The sequence below is a fragment of the Gasterosteus aculeatus genome, chromosome 5 (assembly GCF_964276395.1).
Source record: "Gasterosteus aculeatus chromosome 5, fGasAcu3.hap1.1, whole genome shotgun sequence".
Lineage (NCBI taxonomy): Eukaryota > Metazoa > Chordata > Actinopteri > Perciformes > Gasterosteidae > Gasterosteus > Gasterosteus aculeatus.
The window spans coordinates 11,920,501-11,933,880 of NC_135692.1; the positions used below are offsets into that span (position 1 = coordinate 11,920,501).

General features: G+C 40.0%; 3 protein-coding genes across 8 annotated transcripts; all 3 read right to left on the reverse strand.

The window, feature by feature from the left end:
* Positions 1–64: 64 nt before the first annotated feature.
* On the reverse strand, positions 65–4,968 carry sar1aa (secretion associated, Ras related GTPase 1Aa). The gene is made up of 7 exons (XM_040176588.2): positions 4,729–4,968; positions 3,623–3,695; positions 3,238–3,357; positions 3,040–3,105; positions 2,363–2,466; positions 2,146–2,277; positions 65–2,038 (listed from the first exon to the last, which is right to left on the reverse strand). The coding sequence occupies exons 2-7, from the start codon at positions 3,678–3,680 to the stop codon at positions 1,922–1,924; spliced, it is 597 nt and encodes a 198-aa protein (XP_040032522.1). The 5' UTR covers positions 3,681–3,695; positions 4,729–4,968; the 3' UTR covers positions 65–1,921.
* A 383-nt stretch (positions 4,969–5,351) lies between these two features.
* Positions 5,352–8,579, reverse strand: ppa1a (inorganic pyrophosphatase 1a). The gene is made up of 11 exons (XM_040176587.2): positions 8,245–8,579; positions 8,008–8,072; positions 7,541–7,594; positions 7,084–7,203; positions 6,912–6,998; positions 6,700–6,826; positions 6,496–6,623; positions 6,181–6,266; positions 5,901–5,970; positions 5,729–5,768; positions 5,352–5,638 (listed from the first exon to the last, which is right to left on the reverse strand). The coding sequence occupies exons 1-11, from the start codon at positions 8,303–8,305 to the stop codon at positions 5,610–5,612; spliced, it is 867 nt and encodes a 288-aa protein (XP_040032521.1). The 5' UTR covers positions 8,306–8,579; the 3' UTR covers positions 5,352–5,609.
* A 1,335-nt stretch (positions 8,580–9,914) lies between these two features.
* Positions 9,915–13,044, reverse strand: lrrc20 (leucine rich repeat containing 20). 6 transcript variants are annotated; one of them, XM_040175728.2, is made up of 5 exons: positions 12,930–13,044; positions 11,296–11,418; positions 10,944–11,093; positions 10,670–10,837; positions 9,915–10,580 (listed from the first exon to the last, which is right to left on the reverse strand). In XM_040175728.2, the coding sequence occupies exons 1-5, from the start codon at positions 12,970–12,972 to the stop codon at positions 10,456–10,458; spliced, it is 609 nt and encodes a 202-aa protein (XP_040031662.2). In that variant the 5' UTR covers positions 12,973–13,044; the 3' UTR covers positions 9,915–10,455. The 6 variants fall into 6 exon arrangements, with proteins under 6 accessions (XP_040031662.2, XP_040031667.1, XP_077959543.1 ...); XM_040175733.2 differs by having other exon boundaries at positions 11,296–11,369; positions 12,930–13,041; XM_078103417.1 differs by having other exon boundaries at positions 11,296–11,383; positions 12,929–12,990.
* Between the last annotated feature and the right edge of the window lie 336 nt (positions 13,045–13,380).

Below are 13,380 nucleotides of genomic sequence, written 5' to 3' on the forward strand. Positions count from 1 at the left end.
CCACAACGGCACAGATTTGTGATGTGTGAAAAAAGGTGACAAAAATAACAAATCATTTAGTCAGTTGAGTCCAAAAAACACAGTTGTTTTTATTACATCCTCACATGGATAGAACCGTATGTCAGCATGATGTCATTCAAGTTGAAAGTATTTGCACAAATAATCGCTGCAAATATGAATTATATTATAATCCGCTATAAACAATTTCCGTACTTTATTAGTGTCGGCTTATAGGCAGTAACTGTACAAACATTTACATCTGTATTATACATCATTTAGAGGAGTTTGGCCACTGGTAAGCAACACTGTTCAAAGGGGAAGTTGGTTTGTTTTCATGTGTTCTGTACCTCAGTAAATGCTCAATATTCCCTATAAAAAAATCTATTTCTCATGTATGTTCACTTTTATCTCAGTCACAAACCTCGCTGCCTCTTTTAATGGGTAGAATGTTGGTCTGTAAACATGGTATGCTGTAAATAATAAGTGGGGTACAATGATCAAATGTTTCACTTCACTATGATCTATTTACAGCTCCTCGTGATAAGCATCAAATCTTTACCAGGTTGTTTTAAAAATGTTTTACGTGTACGGACCCAAACACCCAGAATAAGGTTTGAATAATAATCTACGGGGTCAGCATGTTAATATTCGCAAGTGCACTCTCATATCTTTTTCAAATAGTCAAAAAGTGCATAAACTGCAGCGCTTCAACCCTGTTCCACTGCCTCCATGCTGATTTCATGCACATTGATTGTTTAGGCTATAGATGCGATTAGATTAAATAACAAAAAAAAAATTAGCTGGTTAAATTAACAGGTTCAGAACTACAGAAATCCGTCTTGCTCTCAAATACAGAGGAGTAAGATCGTCTCGGAAACCTTATAGTTGGTCATTCTATTTTATTGCTTACCAACATTTTAAGGAGAATTAAGTTACTACGGACATTGATATAATAAAGCGAGGGCAGCCATTGAACGTCATGACAGTCCCGTGTGGACGTCTTATCTACGAGTTCTGTGCTGACAGCCCAAAGTCAAAGATAAGACGTATTTCAGTCCAACACTCCTCAAAGATAGCTGCCTTCACCGCAACTGTAACGTCACTTTGGTTTGACGCGTGTGTACAAAAGAGCAAAAAATTAAACATGCCAATTCCTTCGAGACACTGAACTTGATAAGCCAATTATTTGCAACATCAGTGAGCTGTTTCGCTTGACTCAGTTAGCTCGTCCCCGTTGCCTTCACTAGTGGGACCTGCCGTCTCTTCTGCTCGTTTGCTTCTAGAGGGGACTTGATGTTGTTTTGGCTCAGTGCTCAGCACGGAAGATAGCTTTTGTTGAAGTCCAATCTCTCTTCCTGCTAATCCCAAAGTGATGAGCACACATCTTTGGCTACACGCTTTGAAGGCAGTGGCTCCGTATCATTAGATTAAACGAACTCAAATGAATCTTCTGTATTCAGTTATGTTAATATCACGTCAGACGTACATGAAACTAGCCAACACAATCCCTCTAGAGTTCTTAATTTCCAACACTCGCTTCCTAATGAAGATAACTACAACAGTTGGTCTATTCCGTATTAAATAATGCAACACTGATATACGCATCTACATTCTTGCATAATGCATGTCGGACTGTGTATTGTAATTAGGTGTGATGTAACCTAATAACATAGCATGGAATTATACAACTGAATTAATTCCCACATTAATCACCCAGGCGGGCCAGTTCACTATGAACCACTTTAAAAGTTTGCATAGAAACCTTCAAATCCCGAATAAAGTATTTTAAAGAATATGCTCTTGATACGCTCTTGTATTTCGAAATTTGGGCTGACTGACACCGGCAAAGAGGCAAAGAGTCTTTGCCACGCTCTCGTGAAGATGTGTCAAGAAAATCCCTGCTGGTTCAGCTCCAGTTGTGTCAGTCGATGTACTGAGATAACCATCGGAACCCTTCCCCGTAGCCTTGTTTTTTCAACACGCTGCACATGAAAATCTCCAGCGGCCGGCCGTTCAGATCCTTCAAAGACACGTTTCCCTGTCGAGAGCAAAAAGAGGCGGATGAGGATACCGCCTATTGCACACAGATGGAGATATTGTGTTATTTTTTTGTGAGTTCAAAGACGGGGTCTAAGCCACGCCTACCTTTCCGGTAACTTGAGCGTCTAGAGCAAAAGCTCCTCTGAGGCCTCCTTCGCTGATGGCCTCATTGCGGTCAATTTTATTACCCAACACCAACACCGGTACATTGGCTATGGTCTCGTCTCCTAAAAGAGCCTGCAAATACCACAACAGCACAGTCTTTATTATCTACAGTCAACGGCTGCTTGGAAACACTTATTGCTGCGATGTTTGAACTTACATCCAGTTCAGTCTTGGATTCTAAGAGTCTGTCGTGGTCCGCACAGTCCACAAGGAAGACCACTCCATTCACAGCCGGCAGGTAGTTCTTCCACACTCGCCGAGCTGTCCGCAAAGAGAAAACAATTTGTGCATTGTGTGTCTCTTTGCAGCCAGGTCCAGATAATTCATGCAAAATGTACTTTTTCATCCATTTTATATATGAATGTTCATGCATCACCTCTACAAAATCCATTCAAAAGGGATCAATGTTATAGACTCAGTGGTTCAATCTGACCTTATTTGAAATGCTTGTTATATGTCAACGGTCACAGAGACATCATGTGGCAGCCCTGGGAACTCCACCCTTTTCTGTTTTCCCCATAATGTTTTTCATGTTAGTAAAGATTATTGACAGTGAAGGCAATCTGGGGCAAATTGACAAGACTGAGTAATCTCATGCTTTTTTGTTAGAAGTAATTGCCGGTAACTGTAATACTAATTCCTGTGCCAACCCTCTCTCTCTCTCTTGCAATTGTTGATCTTTCATCGCAGAATTTGTGAACAACTTTGAAAACAACCACTTCTGGTGTTAAAAATAACGGCCTAAAAATGTAGTGTACACATCCACTTAGTTATGACGTAGGTCTGCAGGTCTACAGACAAATATATCTATATTAAAATTGAGAAAGATCTTACCTTGTACATGACCCCCTAGATCAAATGTAGTAAATGTCATTCCACCAATTGAGAGCTCTTCTGAAGCTTTGAGAAGAAAAAGAAAATAAGTTCTCTATTACTACTGAGGATTGGCCTGCACAGGGAGAACAGCACAGCTGGTAATTGTAGAGAACTCATGTCAACTTGCATCTGACTACCATCTCAATCTTTCCTTACTTGGATGCAGCGTCGGCACATGTTGGCCAAGTCGGTCATCTTTTAACATGTGTAGGAGCGTTGTTTTACCGGCATTGTCCAGGCCCAGGAAAACCAGCTTCCCGGACTTTTTGTACAGACCTGGAAGATAGATTTCACAAGTGAATCAGAAATGACCTTCAAATTCTGTGGGCAGAATCCAGGTCCTGCTTAGTCCCTGATGAGGAAAAGAACAAATATGATAACAATCCCTGAACATTTCATGCTCTATGGTTGTAGGCTTTTGTTTATTTCCCATACACACTGATTAGTTTAAGTCAATAATTTAATACCATAAAGTACTATTCCTCAAAGGGAGCAACAGCAGACCTCATATAAATCTGTCAAAAACACACTCAGCACTTACCTAAGAACTGTAAAACACTACTAAAGCCCTTGTAGATCCAGTCGAATAAAAAAGACATCTTGACGTTCTTTGACTGAAACCAAAAAGAAGTCACATTACCGTCACATTAAACTGCCTTGAGTGGCCAGAAACGAGAAATGCTTGTCTTGGCATTGCATTATTTTTGCTCCGCTCTGTACTATAAGTAAGAAAGCTGGACAAAGTATTTGAAATACCCATCGATAATGTGTCATAAGATTGGTCTGCTTATAGAAGGAGTGTTAATATTTAAATGAGGTAGTGTAGCATTTACAGACCAATAGAACACAGAAGAAATTTTGTCAGGAAAATCACCAGGTGGAATATATAACATCAGAAACAAATCCACCCCCCAATCCATGGAGGTGAGCTGGTTTTAGGGTCCTGGGGGGCATGTTGCCTCGCTGCCTCGCTGACTGAGACACTTGATGGAATTTAGCCATTGTTATCTACGTTTGATTGACCTTTGACGAGCCAACGTGCCTGCCCCGATGAAGGTCTATCATTGCTTAACATTAAGTTACATCACACTGGTGTTGTTATCATGGACTCGGTAGACGTGGCATGTCATCGCACAACTGTACCCACGCGCAGGAGGTGGCCGGTTACCATTAATGTTAAGTCAAATGTAATCTTCAAAAGTCCCCCAGCATTTAACTGTTGGATCGAACTCCAAACGCTAATATTTGTGATGACCGTTGTAGGCAGCTAACGTCAGCTAGCTAAATTTCCTATGTAACAACGCAAAATGTTGCTAACGTTATATAATTAAGTGAAATAACAGTCATGTCAACAGTGTAAAACCAAGAACACAAAAGCAATTGTAGTCGAGTGACTGTCTGCGTTTAGCTTGTACCAATGTGCTCATGGACAGACATAACGTTAGATGACGCTTTTTTAAAGCTAGTTAGCATTAGCATATTAGCTTAAAACCTTAACCCTCTGGAACTTTCTAGTCCGATCACATCCGCGTCAGGGAAACAAAAACGATTGTGCGCGAATGTATTATGAGCCGCAGTCAACAGCGCTATACATTTGATCGAATTTACGTCAGAATTGTTTTCCAACACTAACGTCAGCGTACTTACCCCTCAGCCCTTACCAGCAGCCCGGCGTATACAGCAGTATCGGTGGTCTCCTTGGAAACAGTCAATCAGACATCCGCTTCTTCGTCTTCTTCTTCGCGTGTTAGAATTCCATGTTTCTTTTGCACTGTGACGCAGTAGCGCCCTCATCAGTCTTTGGCTGAGCAGGGGATCTACCAAAGGGTCCGCAGCTTTGTGTTTTTCTGCCCTAAAACTCTTTTGGTTGATGTTTTTTTAAACTCTGGTTTCAACCGTTTTTTTTAAACAAACATACAACAATCATTTGCATGTATATTGAGTGGCAATAAATGTTTCCTGATCCTGATTCCTGAGTGAATGGAAAAAAAGCTAGGAGGAATAAACAACAAATACTTAAAGCTGTCATGATAACTTGCAAAATTATACTGTTACTGGTATTACTGGTTAATCAACTGAGGTGGATTAAAGGAAAACACTACAACTACCGCACCAAAACAGGTTACGTGGCTTTATTAAAATATTTTCTCCAAAATATTTCCAATAGTACACCATTATTAACTTAACATTCTGAACGTAAACACATTTTCATTTTCATGTGATGACAATATATATTCTTGGCAATAAAATCAATACAATACCATATAGACCTGGGTTTAGAGTAGTTTATTGTCATGTTTCTTATAGGTGACTATGTCTTAAATGTACTATGCCACAATCACACAACAAGCAGATTTAGACAGCATCAGACATGACCTGTGTAAACAGAGAATCAACTAAATGCAACATTACATTACATGTCATTTAGCTGACTCCAATCCATCCCAGTTTGTGTGGTGCTCTGATGTGTTGAAACCAGACGGAAGGAACAAGATGTGAAGGACGTTTTCCGCCGAGGATTTATCCTCCTACTTCTCATAGTAGAACCATGTATCGACTGAGAAACAAAAGAAAGTGTTTTTTAATTTCCTAGAGTAAATACAGAGTAGCTGCAATAAAACCAATAAATATAAAAAAAAACACCGACCCGAACTTGGAATTGGATCTTCGGCTCCAAAAGCACTTGCCTGCAAAAAAGTTATTGATGTTATTCTTTTCTCAACAGATACATGAGGGAATTGTTGGTCTCATTAGTGTCTTCTGTCACTATTGATCCTCCCCTTTGGTCTGAGGTGTGTCTGTAAGTAAGACATACTTACAGACTCAACCACAGCTTGTGCGTCTCCAGCGGAGCAGCAGAACGGACTCTCTGAGACACTGGTGTTCATGCTGATAGAAGGAGGAGATGAAACAAAAGGAAATGTTTTCAGAAAGTATTAGTATTAGTAGTATGCATGTATTCATACAGTCTCACTGATTTATCCTCAGTAAACAGTCCAATAACTATACAGTACAGTTTGTGATCTGCACACGGCTCTTGATAATCATCTTGTGGATGTTATGACAAGAAATATTTGCTGTCTGGATAATTCAACTCACCAATTCAACTCGCCAGCATCGGTCCTCTTGGAAATCAGCGCCTTCCAAAACTCGTTGGTGCTCTTTATGGTTTTAATGGCAAAGTCCTGGAAAAGACAAATTAAAAAAAATGTTCCCTGCAATCTTATCTCTAAAAATATTTTATTACTTTAATTGTTTTTTAATTAAAAATTGTCTTAATATCTTAGTTGTTTATCAGTTTGAATACAAACGGGGAAATTCAGGGATACTGTTTAATCTACGGATCTTAACAACATGTCCTGACATTTGTAAAGCACAGCACTAATCCTGTCAATCCAAGTTTAAAAAGTGTACCCTGTCCTTGAACTCTCCGTTGAAAGCAAACTGGTTTTCCGGTTTCCCGTCTGGGATTTTGTATCTTTTGAACCAATCAACAGTCGCTTCCAGGTATCCCGGCTTGAGCCGCCTTACATCATCGATGTCTGCAACAAATCACAAATAGCTTGTGTGACTGATTTCAGATTATTTTTTCTTCCCCTAATGCGGTGCGTTTCATACCGTTGAAGCCGGCGGCTTCGGGGTCCTCGGTATTGATCACAATGACCTTCCAGTCTGTTTCACCCTCATCGATCAAAGCCAGAGTTCCCAACACCTTCACTTTGATTATTTCTCCTCGGGAGCACACCTGAAAGTGCCAAAGACATTTAAAAAAAAAAAAAGAAGCTGCAAACAGTTGAGCTTAAATCAGTTTCCCCCAAGCTGCCGGTCACCTTATTTCCTATGTCACATATATCGATAGGGTCATTGTCTCCACAGCAACCCGTGTCGCTGTCCTTGTGGTTTGGGTCCTCCCATGTCTGTGAAAGCAGAAAGCTTGTGTTTGATGGAGCAGGAACACAGTCGGTTTCCCCTCTTTGTTTGAGTGTTGTTTATGGAATGTACCTGTGGAATAGCTCCATAATTCCAGATGTAGCCTTTGTGAGGAAACACATTGGCCACGTAACGGAGGTTCCCCTTCTTTATATCTTGTTTCAGAGGATTCAGAGGATCTTTGGTGGCAATCTGACAAACAGACGGGCCAAAAGACGATAAGTTCAACAAAGTAAAAAAATGGAAGGAAGCACCGACTCGCATTGTTAGTTATCGTTATTAGTAAAAAGTCTATTTTACTGAAGCAACATTAAGTGTAACACTTCTAACAAGCTAGTAACAATAAAAACATCACAAAGTCATCATTGTGTGTGGAACCTGGACTAAAAAGTAACCATGTCTGTGACAGAAGATCAGATTTAACCTAACATATACATACATCTATGAAATGAATATAAGGAAAGATACATCAACATAATACATCTATAGAGGGATACTTTTCAAATACATCCATTTATATTACATATACCTCCATCTTTGCATTTGTCCATCTCGGAACCTCCACAACTGCGTGAAAAATATTCTGCAAGATGAACGGAAATGCCAACGGTTAATTATCTTCACATTTTTCTCTCACGTATACAGTGAGTAAAACATGGAAGACTATCCAGATTTATAAACACAATCGTTTTTTCATAAGGGATTTTACGATATCTATCTGTGTCTCAACTGAAGCTCGGATCCTAAAGGGTCAGTTAAGGCGGCCCAGTAACTATGGCGCCCAGGGGTCTCAACATCTGTACACCACTGCGGAACGGTTGACTCCATCTCATTGGTCTGTCTTCTCTTTTCTGAAGCCAAAACAGCAACAAGGACCGGAGTCATATTAGTCACCCGAGGTGAATGATTAAGCCATCGGTGTATTTTTCTGAACATGTATACATCGCAGCCCCAGCAACAAGTGTAACAGCAACAGGCGTGTCACGTGGACCTGACCTCTGCTTCGTTTGCGTAGATGGGTATGTCGTGGAACGGAGAGATGTATTTGCCCTCCGAGTTTTCTGTGAAAAACAACAACAAAGCAATGTTAAGTCTTATAAAAACGTTCCCCTTCGAGGGACTAAAAAGTGTGAGCTTTACCTCAAAAAGCTGTAAGAGTACTTGTCAATCACGCAACTAATACAGTCAAATTATCCCCAAAAACACCAGTCGCCCCCAAAGAGCAGCACTCACTGAAATACAGCCGGTGGTCCCTGGTGTTCGGCCTGCCCCTCTCCTCCGTGGTAACGCTCATGTCTGGTGCTGCCGTCAAGCTCTCCCACTGTGGGCTTATACAGGAGCACTAAGACGCGCCTGACTGACAGGCGTCCAGAGACAGGGACACAGGGGGGGTGGAGCAGGCATGCGCAGTGAGTGCTGAGTGCTTAGCTCCCATGTGGTCTGTTTGCAACCCTCGACCTGTCATCCGTGAGGCCCACGAGCCGCGGCCCGAATGTGGAGTTTCTTTGCCCTGTTTGCGTTTGGAGACTGTGGCTGTTGGGAGTCAGAACCAAAACAGATGGAGCCGTAAACCAATTAACGCGCGGGGATTAGTGCTCAGGCCGTGACTTCTGTCACCATTTGACAACGTAACATTGTGGGCCTATTTTTACAACATGACCCGTTTTCCTCTCTAAAGACAGGTGGCGTGGTTGATGTTATGGGTAATTAATGGTTTCTAATGGAGTTTGCCACGCTTCTTAATATTGGAAATGTAAATTAGAGTATGGTGTTTAATTACGTTGATTAAAACACAATTTAACATATATATACATAAACTAAACAATGTACAGAACAACATATAATATTGTAATATATTATACTATAGAATATACTATAATAAACTATGAAAATATGCAAAACTACTACAGCAAGAATATAAAATTATATTATGCATTATATTATATATAACGTATTGTATTATATCTGACCAGTTGTTGATGCCATTATCAGTTAAACAAATAACTAAAGTACCACAATGTCATGATAAAATTGTAATGAAAATAGTCTTTGAGAGTAGTTTATTAAATCAACTGATTAACAAGGACCTGATTATTTGGAGAAATGTATTGTATTTAAGCTAAAAAAACATACAAAGTGTAATTTATTGACAAAAACGCTGCCTGCGTTAAGCAATATTCGTCCCACTACAACATCCCACTAATCAAAAAAAAGTGAACCGTGTGTAGTTTTCCTCTGGTTTATAGATGGTTAAAGCCCAGGGGGTCTGACGGCAGCGCGGTGCACGACACAAGGTCACGGCCCGGGCAAGCAGAGGAGTCATGTGACTCCGTGAGCCTCTGCGCTGAATATTCCTCTAGACCCGACGGCATCGAGACTCCATTCAATTCTAAAAAGCTTCACTCACATAAGAAGGTTTTGCTCGTGTGTGAAGCCCTCACATCCCATAACACCACCTCGCTCTTTCTGCCTCTCTGTGGTGGATTTGTCACAAAGGCTCAACACGGGGAACCCAAACATCAGCTTAAAGGTGATCGACTCTGCAGTGTTGCTATTTAAAGAATTCTTGAAAGGCCTGAGCGAACCACTTAATACTGCGGATCTGTCTGTCACCTGCAGATGGAGGTTGAAGGAGTTCCAATGTAACCTGAATAAATAGAGTCTCTGAGGGGCCTCCTGCTAGAAACTAGTGATACGAGTATTTAGATGAATAAGAGGAGAACGCGTTCCTTATGGTTTAACAGTCTGCTGTTTCACATCAGCATATGTGATGAAGTAAAGTTTCTATCCTTTAACCAAATTGTTGGCCTAACTAGGAATCTTAAACCATGTTTGTCTTCTCTGGTTGTGAATGTGAACATCGATAACTCGGGTTGAAACAATTCTCCAACTACTTCAACAGAAACATTTGTAGCCGTTTAATAAGCAATTACAAATTGAACAAAAGCCAAACATGCACCTGTCCAAACTTCTCAAATGTGATGATTAGCTTGTTTTCAACTGTTAGAACTAAGAAAAAGTTATTCAGAAAGTTATTTTTTCTGACATAAATAACAGAAACCGTCACCCAGTTAAAAACTATTGTTTCAAGTGCATAATCTTTAATTGAAAAAAAAAAATGTTACACAATAAAAAGGAATAAATACGACATTATTCATCTATAAATCGAATGGTGTATAAACGGGTTGATTGCATCGCTTTGTAGTTCATAAATAGTACAAAGTAGAGGCTGCGGGGTAAATTCATGAGCAGAACTGCAAACCTTAAAAAAAAGAGAGGTTTATCTTTAATAAACACCTGCGTTCTCCTTGTTTCTTGTAAACCATTCTGACATCTTTAGTTCGATATGTTCAAGTATTTTTCCCTTATCTCTCGGGCACACCGAAGCATCCAACTGAAATAGCTAAAAAGGCACACAGCATGCAGCCCACGGGTGGGTGAATATTAGCACTCTGTTTCAAAACCGTGCAGAGACTGCAGAGCCGACTGAGTGTTTGAGTCCAACGGGTTCGACTTCACGTTGAGCCACTTCAGTGCTCGCATGTCAGTCAACTTCTCCACTGGTATTTCTGAGGGACAAAATGAGAATGAGAGAGTCAACTCCAGCTCAAGGCGTTTAACAAAATACAACCCCTTAATGGTGGTGTATCGTTATCACCTGTGATGCCATTTCCCTGCAGGTTAATCCTCTCCAGCGTGGCTATTTCAGTCAACTTGTCAGGGAAGACGGAGAAGCTGTTATTCGCCAGATTGATGCAGGTTAAATGCTCCATTTCTCCCACGCTGGCAGGCAGTTTGGTGAGAACGTTTCCTCGCAGGTCGAGTTCTGCAATAAGACAGGCGTGAATAGAGGGGTGAACGACGTAAAACAACTCTGTCTTTTCTAAGAGATTATTCAGCGATTAAAACAGCTGCAGTGTCTTATTCACAACCTCTCAGCTGAGTGAAGGTTGAAAATAGTTTGCTGGAAATGGACTTCATCTCATTGTCAGCCAGTGTGATAACGCGGATGTTGTCCGAAACACTCCTGAGGACCTTAAACACACCGTCTGGGAAGGAAATGAGCTTGCAGTTTGACAGGTCTGACGGAGAAGAGAAAATAAGGTGGTTATTAAGATTATGAAGCTTTAACGCATCTTCCATAATTAACATTTACACTTTTGAGATTTAATGTTATTTGTAAAGACAGATGTTAGCTTCTGCCACCACCTGCAGGTCTACCAGATTATTGGATTTAGGGCTTTTCATTCAGCAGAACGAGGAAGAGAGAACATGAGATCTTACCCAGTGTGTCACTGCCCTCCTCTACGGTTGCATTCACCCTCCGGGCCACATTTGCGACTGCCTCGGCCATTATTCTGTTGTGATCGTTCCCAAAGAAAACGTTACATGGCACGACACATTTACCTGTTTTATACACGAGATGTAAGACAAGTATCAATTACAGTACCTAAAAATTACAGTATAATAATCAATGCGTATCTATCTTCATACAGTTACTAAACTTATATGGTCTCATTTATCACTGAAATGAATATTGGATGACTTATTTCCGTTTGTTGTAAAATTAACAGCAAAGGGAAATAGGTACATTAAGATTGATCTTTTTTTTAAAAGGCCCAAATGGTGAGGATTCTTATGCGTTAGGATCAGTTGACAGAACACATAGAGGTAATAAGAAATAAAAGCAGATGGGGAAATAAATCAATATTTCAAATGTATTGGCCTCAAAACAAGAAAAATAAGTATACTGAAAACTTTTAATGCAGGATGACCAATTAACGATAATATACATGGTTTTATTGGATTATACATTTGAAAAATGACTATGTACAACCCTTTAATTTTGCATGAATTTATATGCTGCTGAGAGGCTTAACTTATAATAATATTCATACATGATTCGTGATTCATATTTTGTTTAAATAATATAAATCTGCAAAGTAAAAAAACTGTCTAATAAACGTATGGTAAAAAGTACAACATTCAATACAAGTCAGTTCACTGGAAGTCAATCAATGCGAGTCGTGATAAAAAATGACCAAGATATTTAAGTGACGTCAACACCAGTTCTTCACAAATCACGTTAATTCAATGTTGCGTCTGGTTAACTTTACTTAACGTTTTCCAACGTGTCGCTGGGTAACGCCACTACAAGAACACATGTCCTTCCTCTACAAGAGTTTCGTGAAGCATAACTCAATAATAAATCAGCTTTGGCACTGAAAAGAAAGACTGATACACACGGTAATGATTTCAATATAGCACTGTTTCATTTAAACCACGTCAGGAAGACACTTACCCAGTTAAACTAGAAGCTAGTTACAGAGCCTGACAGCTGCCAGTTAGCTAGCGTTAGCTACAGAAGCTCCACCGCAGCCTAATTTTGTGAGTGTGTATTTTTAGCCCCGCAGATGGCAGTTCACCCGAATGGCTGTGTATTCATAAGACAAGTGGGATTAGCAACACCCCATTCAGTAACGTTTAACACCCGTTTTAGACGTCGTTGTCCAATGCGACAGTTAGTAACGCTAAGTAAAGACTATGCTAACGTTAGCAAACACAATGCTAGGAAATGCTTCAATTCACGAGCGTCACTACTGCGCTCTCAAGTTGCCGACGACGTAACCGTAGCCGAAATGAACTACAATTAGCAGTAAAAAAAAAGCAGTTATTCAACGTGTGAAGAAGTAATACTTATTAGGATTATTTTAGGATTTTTTTTTTCAGTCTGTCAATGTTGGGTCACCATCTTCAAACCTGTCCTGCTCTTTAAAATTAGAATATTTTGCACTGAGACTGAGCGCATCGTTATTTCCCCGGCCATGCTCATTTACTCTGAATATCTAACTTATATAATATTATAAATGAAAACTCTTCCCATAGACATATTTTCATTAAGTTAATTGTTGTCTTACCTCTGACTCCTGGCCAACTATTCCCAGGTTGTGTACTGGTCATGACTCTGGCAAATTCCTGGTTAGTCTGTATTTTTAAAGCATCTGAATACAATGAGCTCTCTCTGGCTTCAGGTGAATAGTTTGTCATTGTTACAACTAAAACTGCCACTGGACAGTATTTTCTGGATATTCCTCTATACAATGCCGTACTTTGATGGGGCTCCAACACTCTAAAACTAGAAAAATCCACCTTTTTGCATCGTATAGTTGAAGACATTACTATGTCTGTAATCTGAGTGACACGTGTAGGTATTGTATTGTAGTGTTTCGTGCGTACGTTTGCGAGTGTGTCATGTTTGTGGCCGCATGAGGCGAAATCTAGTAATCTTACCAAAACCAAAAAAGTTTTTTAGATACATAAGATGTTTGATACCGAGCACCTTCATAAGATAACCCATTAGTGCTGGTT

What these genes read in the sequence shown, in the direction of transcription:
- sar1aa (XM_040176588.2), bottom strand. Translation starts at nt 3,680, where the DNA reads ATGTCTTTTTTATTCGACTGGATCTACAAGGGCTTTAGTAGTGTTTTA. An exon ending in TGTGCCGACGCTGCATCCAA is followed by an intron (nt 3,106 to 3,237) that starts GTAAGGAAAGAT and finishes TTCTTCTCAAAG; the next exon opens with CTTCAGAAGAGCTCTCAATT. An exon ending in AATCCAAGACTGAACTGGAT is followed by an intron (nt 2,278 to 2,362) that starts GTAAGTTCAAAC and finishes TGGTATTTGCAG; the next exon opens with GCTCTTTTAGGAGACGAGAC.
- ppa1a (XM_040176587.2), bottom strand. Translation starts at nt 8,305, where the DNA reads ATGAGCGTTACCACGGAGGAGAGGGGCAGGCCGAACACCAGGGACCAC. An exon ending in GGACAAATGCAAAGATGGAG is followed by an intron (nt 7,204 to 7,540) that starts GTATATGTAATA and finishes TCTGTTTGTCAG; the next exon opens with ATTGCCACCAAAGATCCTCT. An exon ending in GATGCTGGCGAGTTGAATTG is followed by an intron (nt 5,971 to 6,180) that starts GTGAGTTGAATT and finishes TCCTTCTATCAG; the next exon opens with CATGAACACCAGTGTCTCAG.
- lrrc20 (XM_040175728.2), bottom strand. Translation starts at nt 12,972, where the DNA reads ATGACCAGTACACAACCTGGGAATAGTTGGCCAGGAGTCAGAG. An exon ending in AACCTTCACTCAGCTGAGAG is followed by an intron (nt 10,838 to 10,943) that starts GTTGTGAATAAG and finishes GTCTTATTGCAG; the next exon opens with AACTCGACCTGCGAGGAAAC. An exon ending in GCAGGGAAATGGCATCACAG is followed by an intron (nt 10,581 to 10,669) that starts GTGATAACGATA and finishes TTTGTCCCTCAG; the next exon opens with AAATACCAGTGGAGAAGTTG.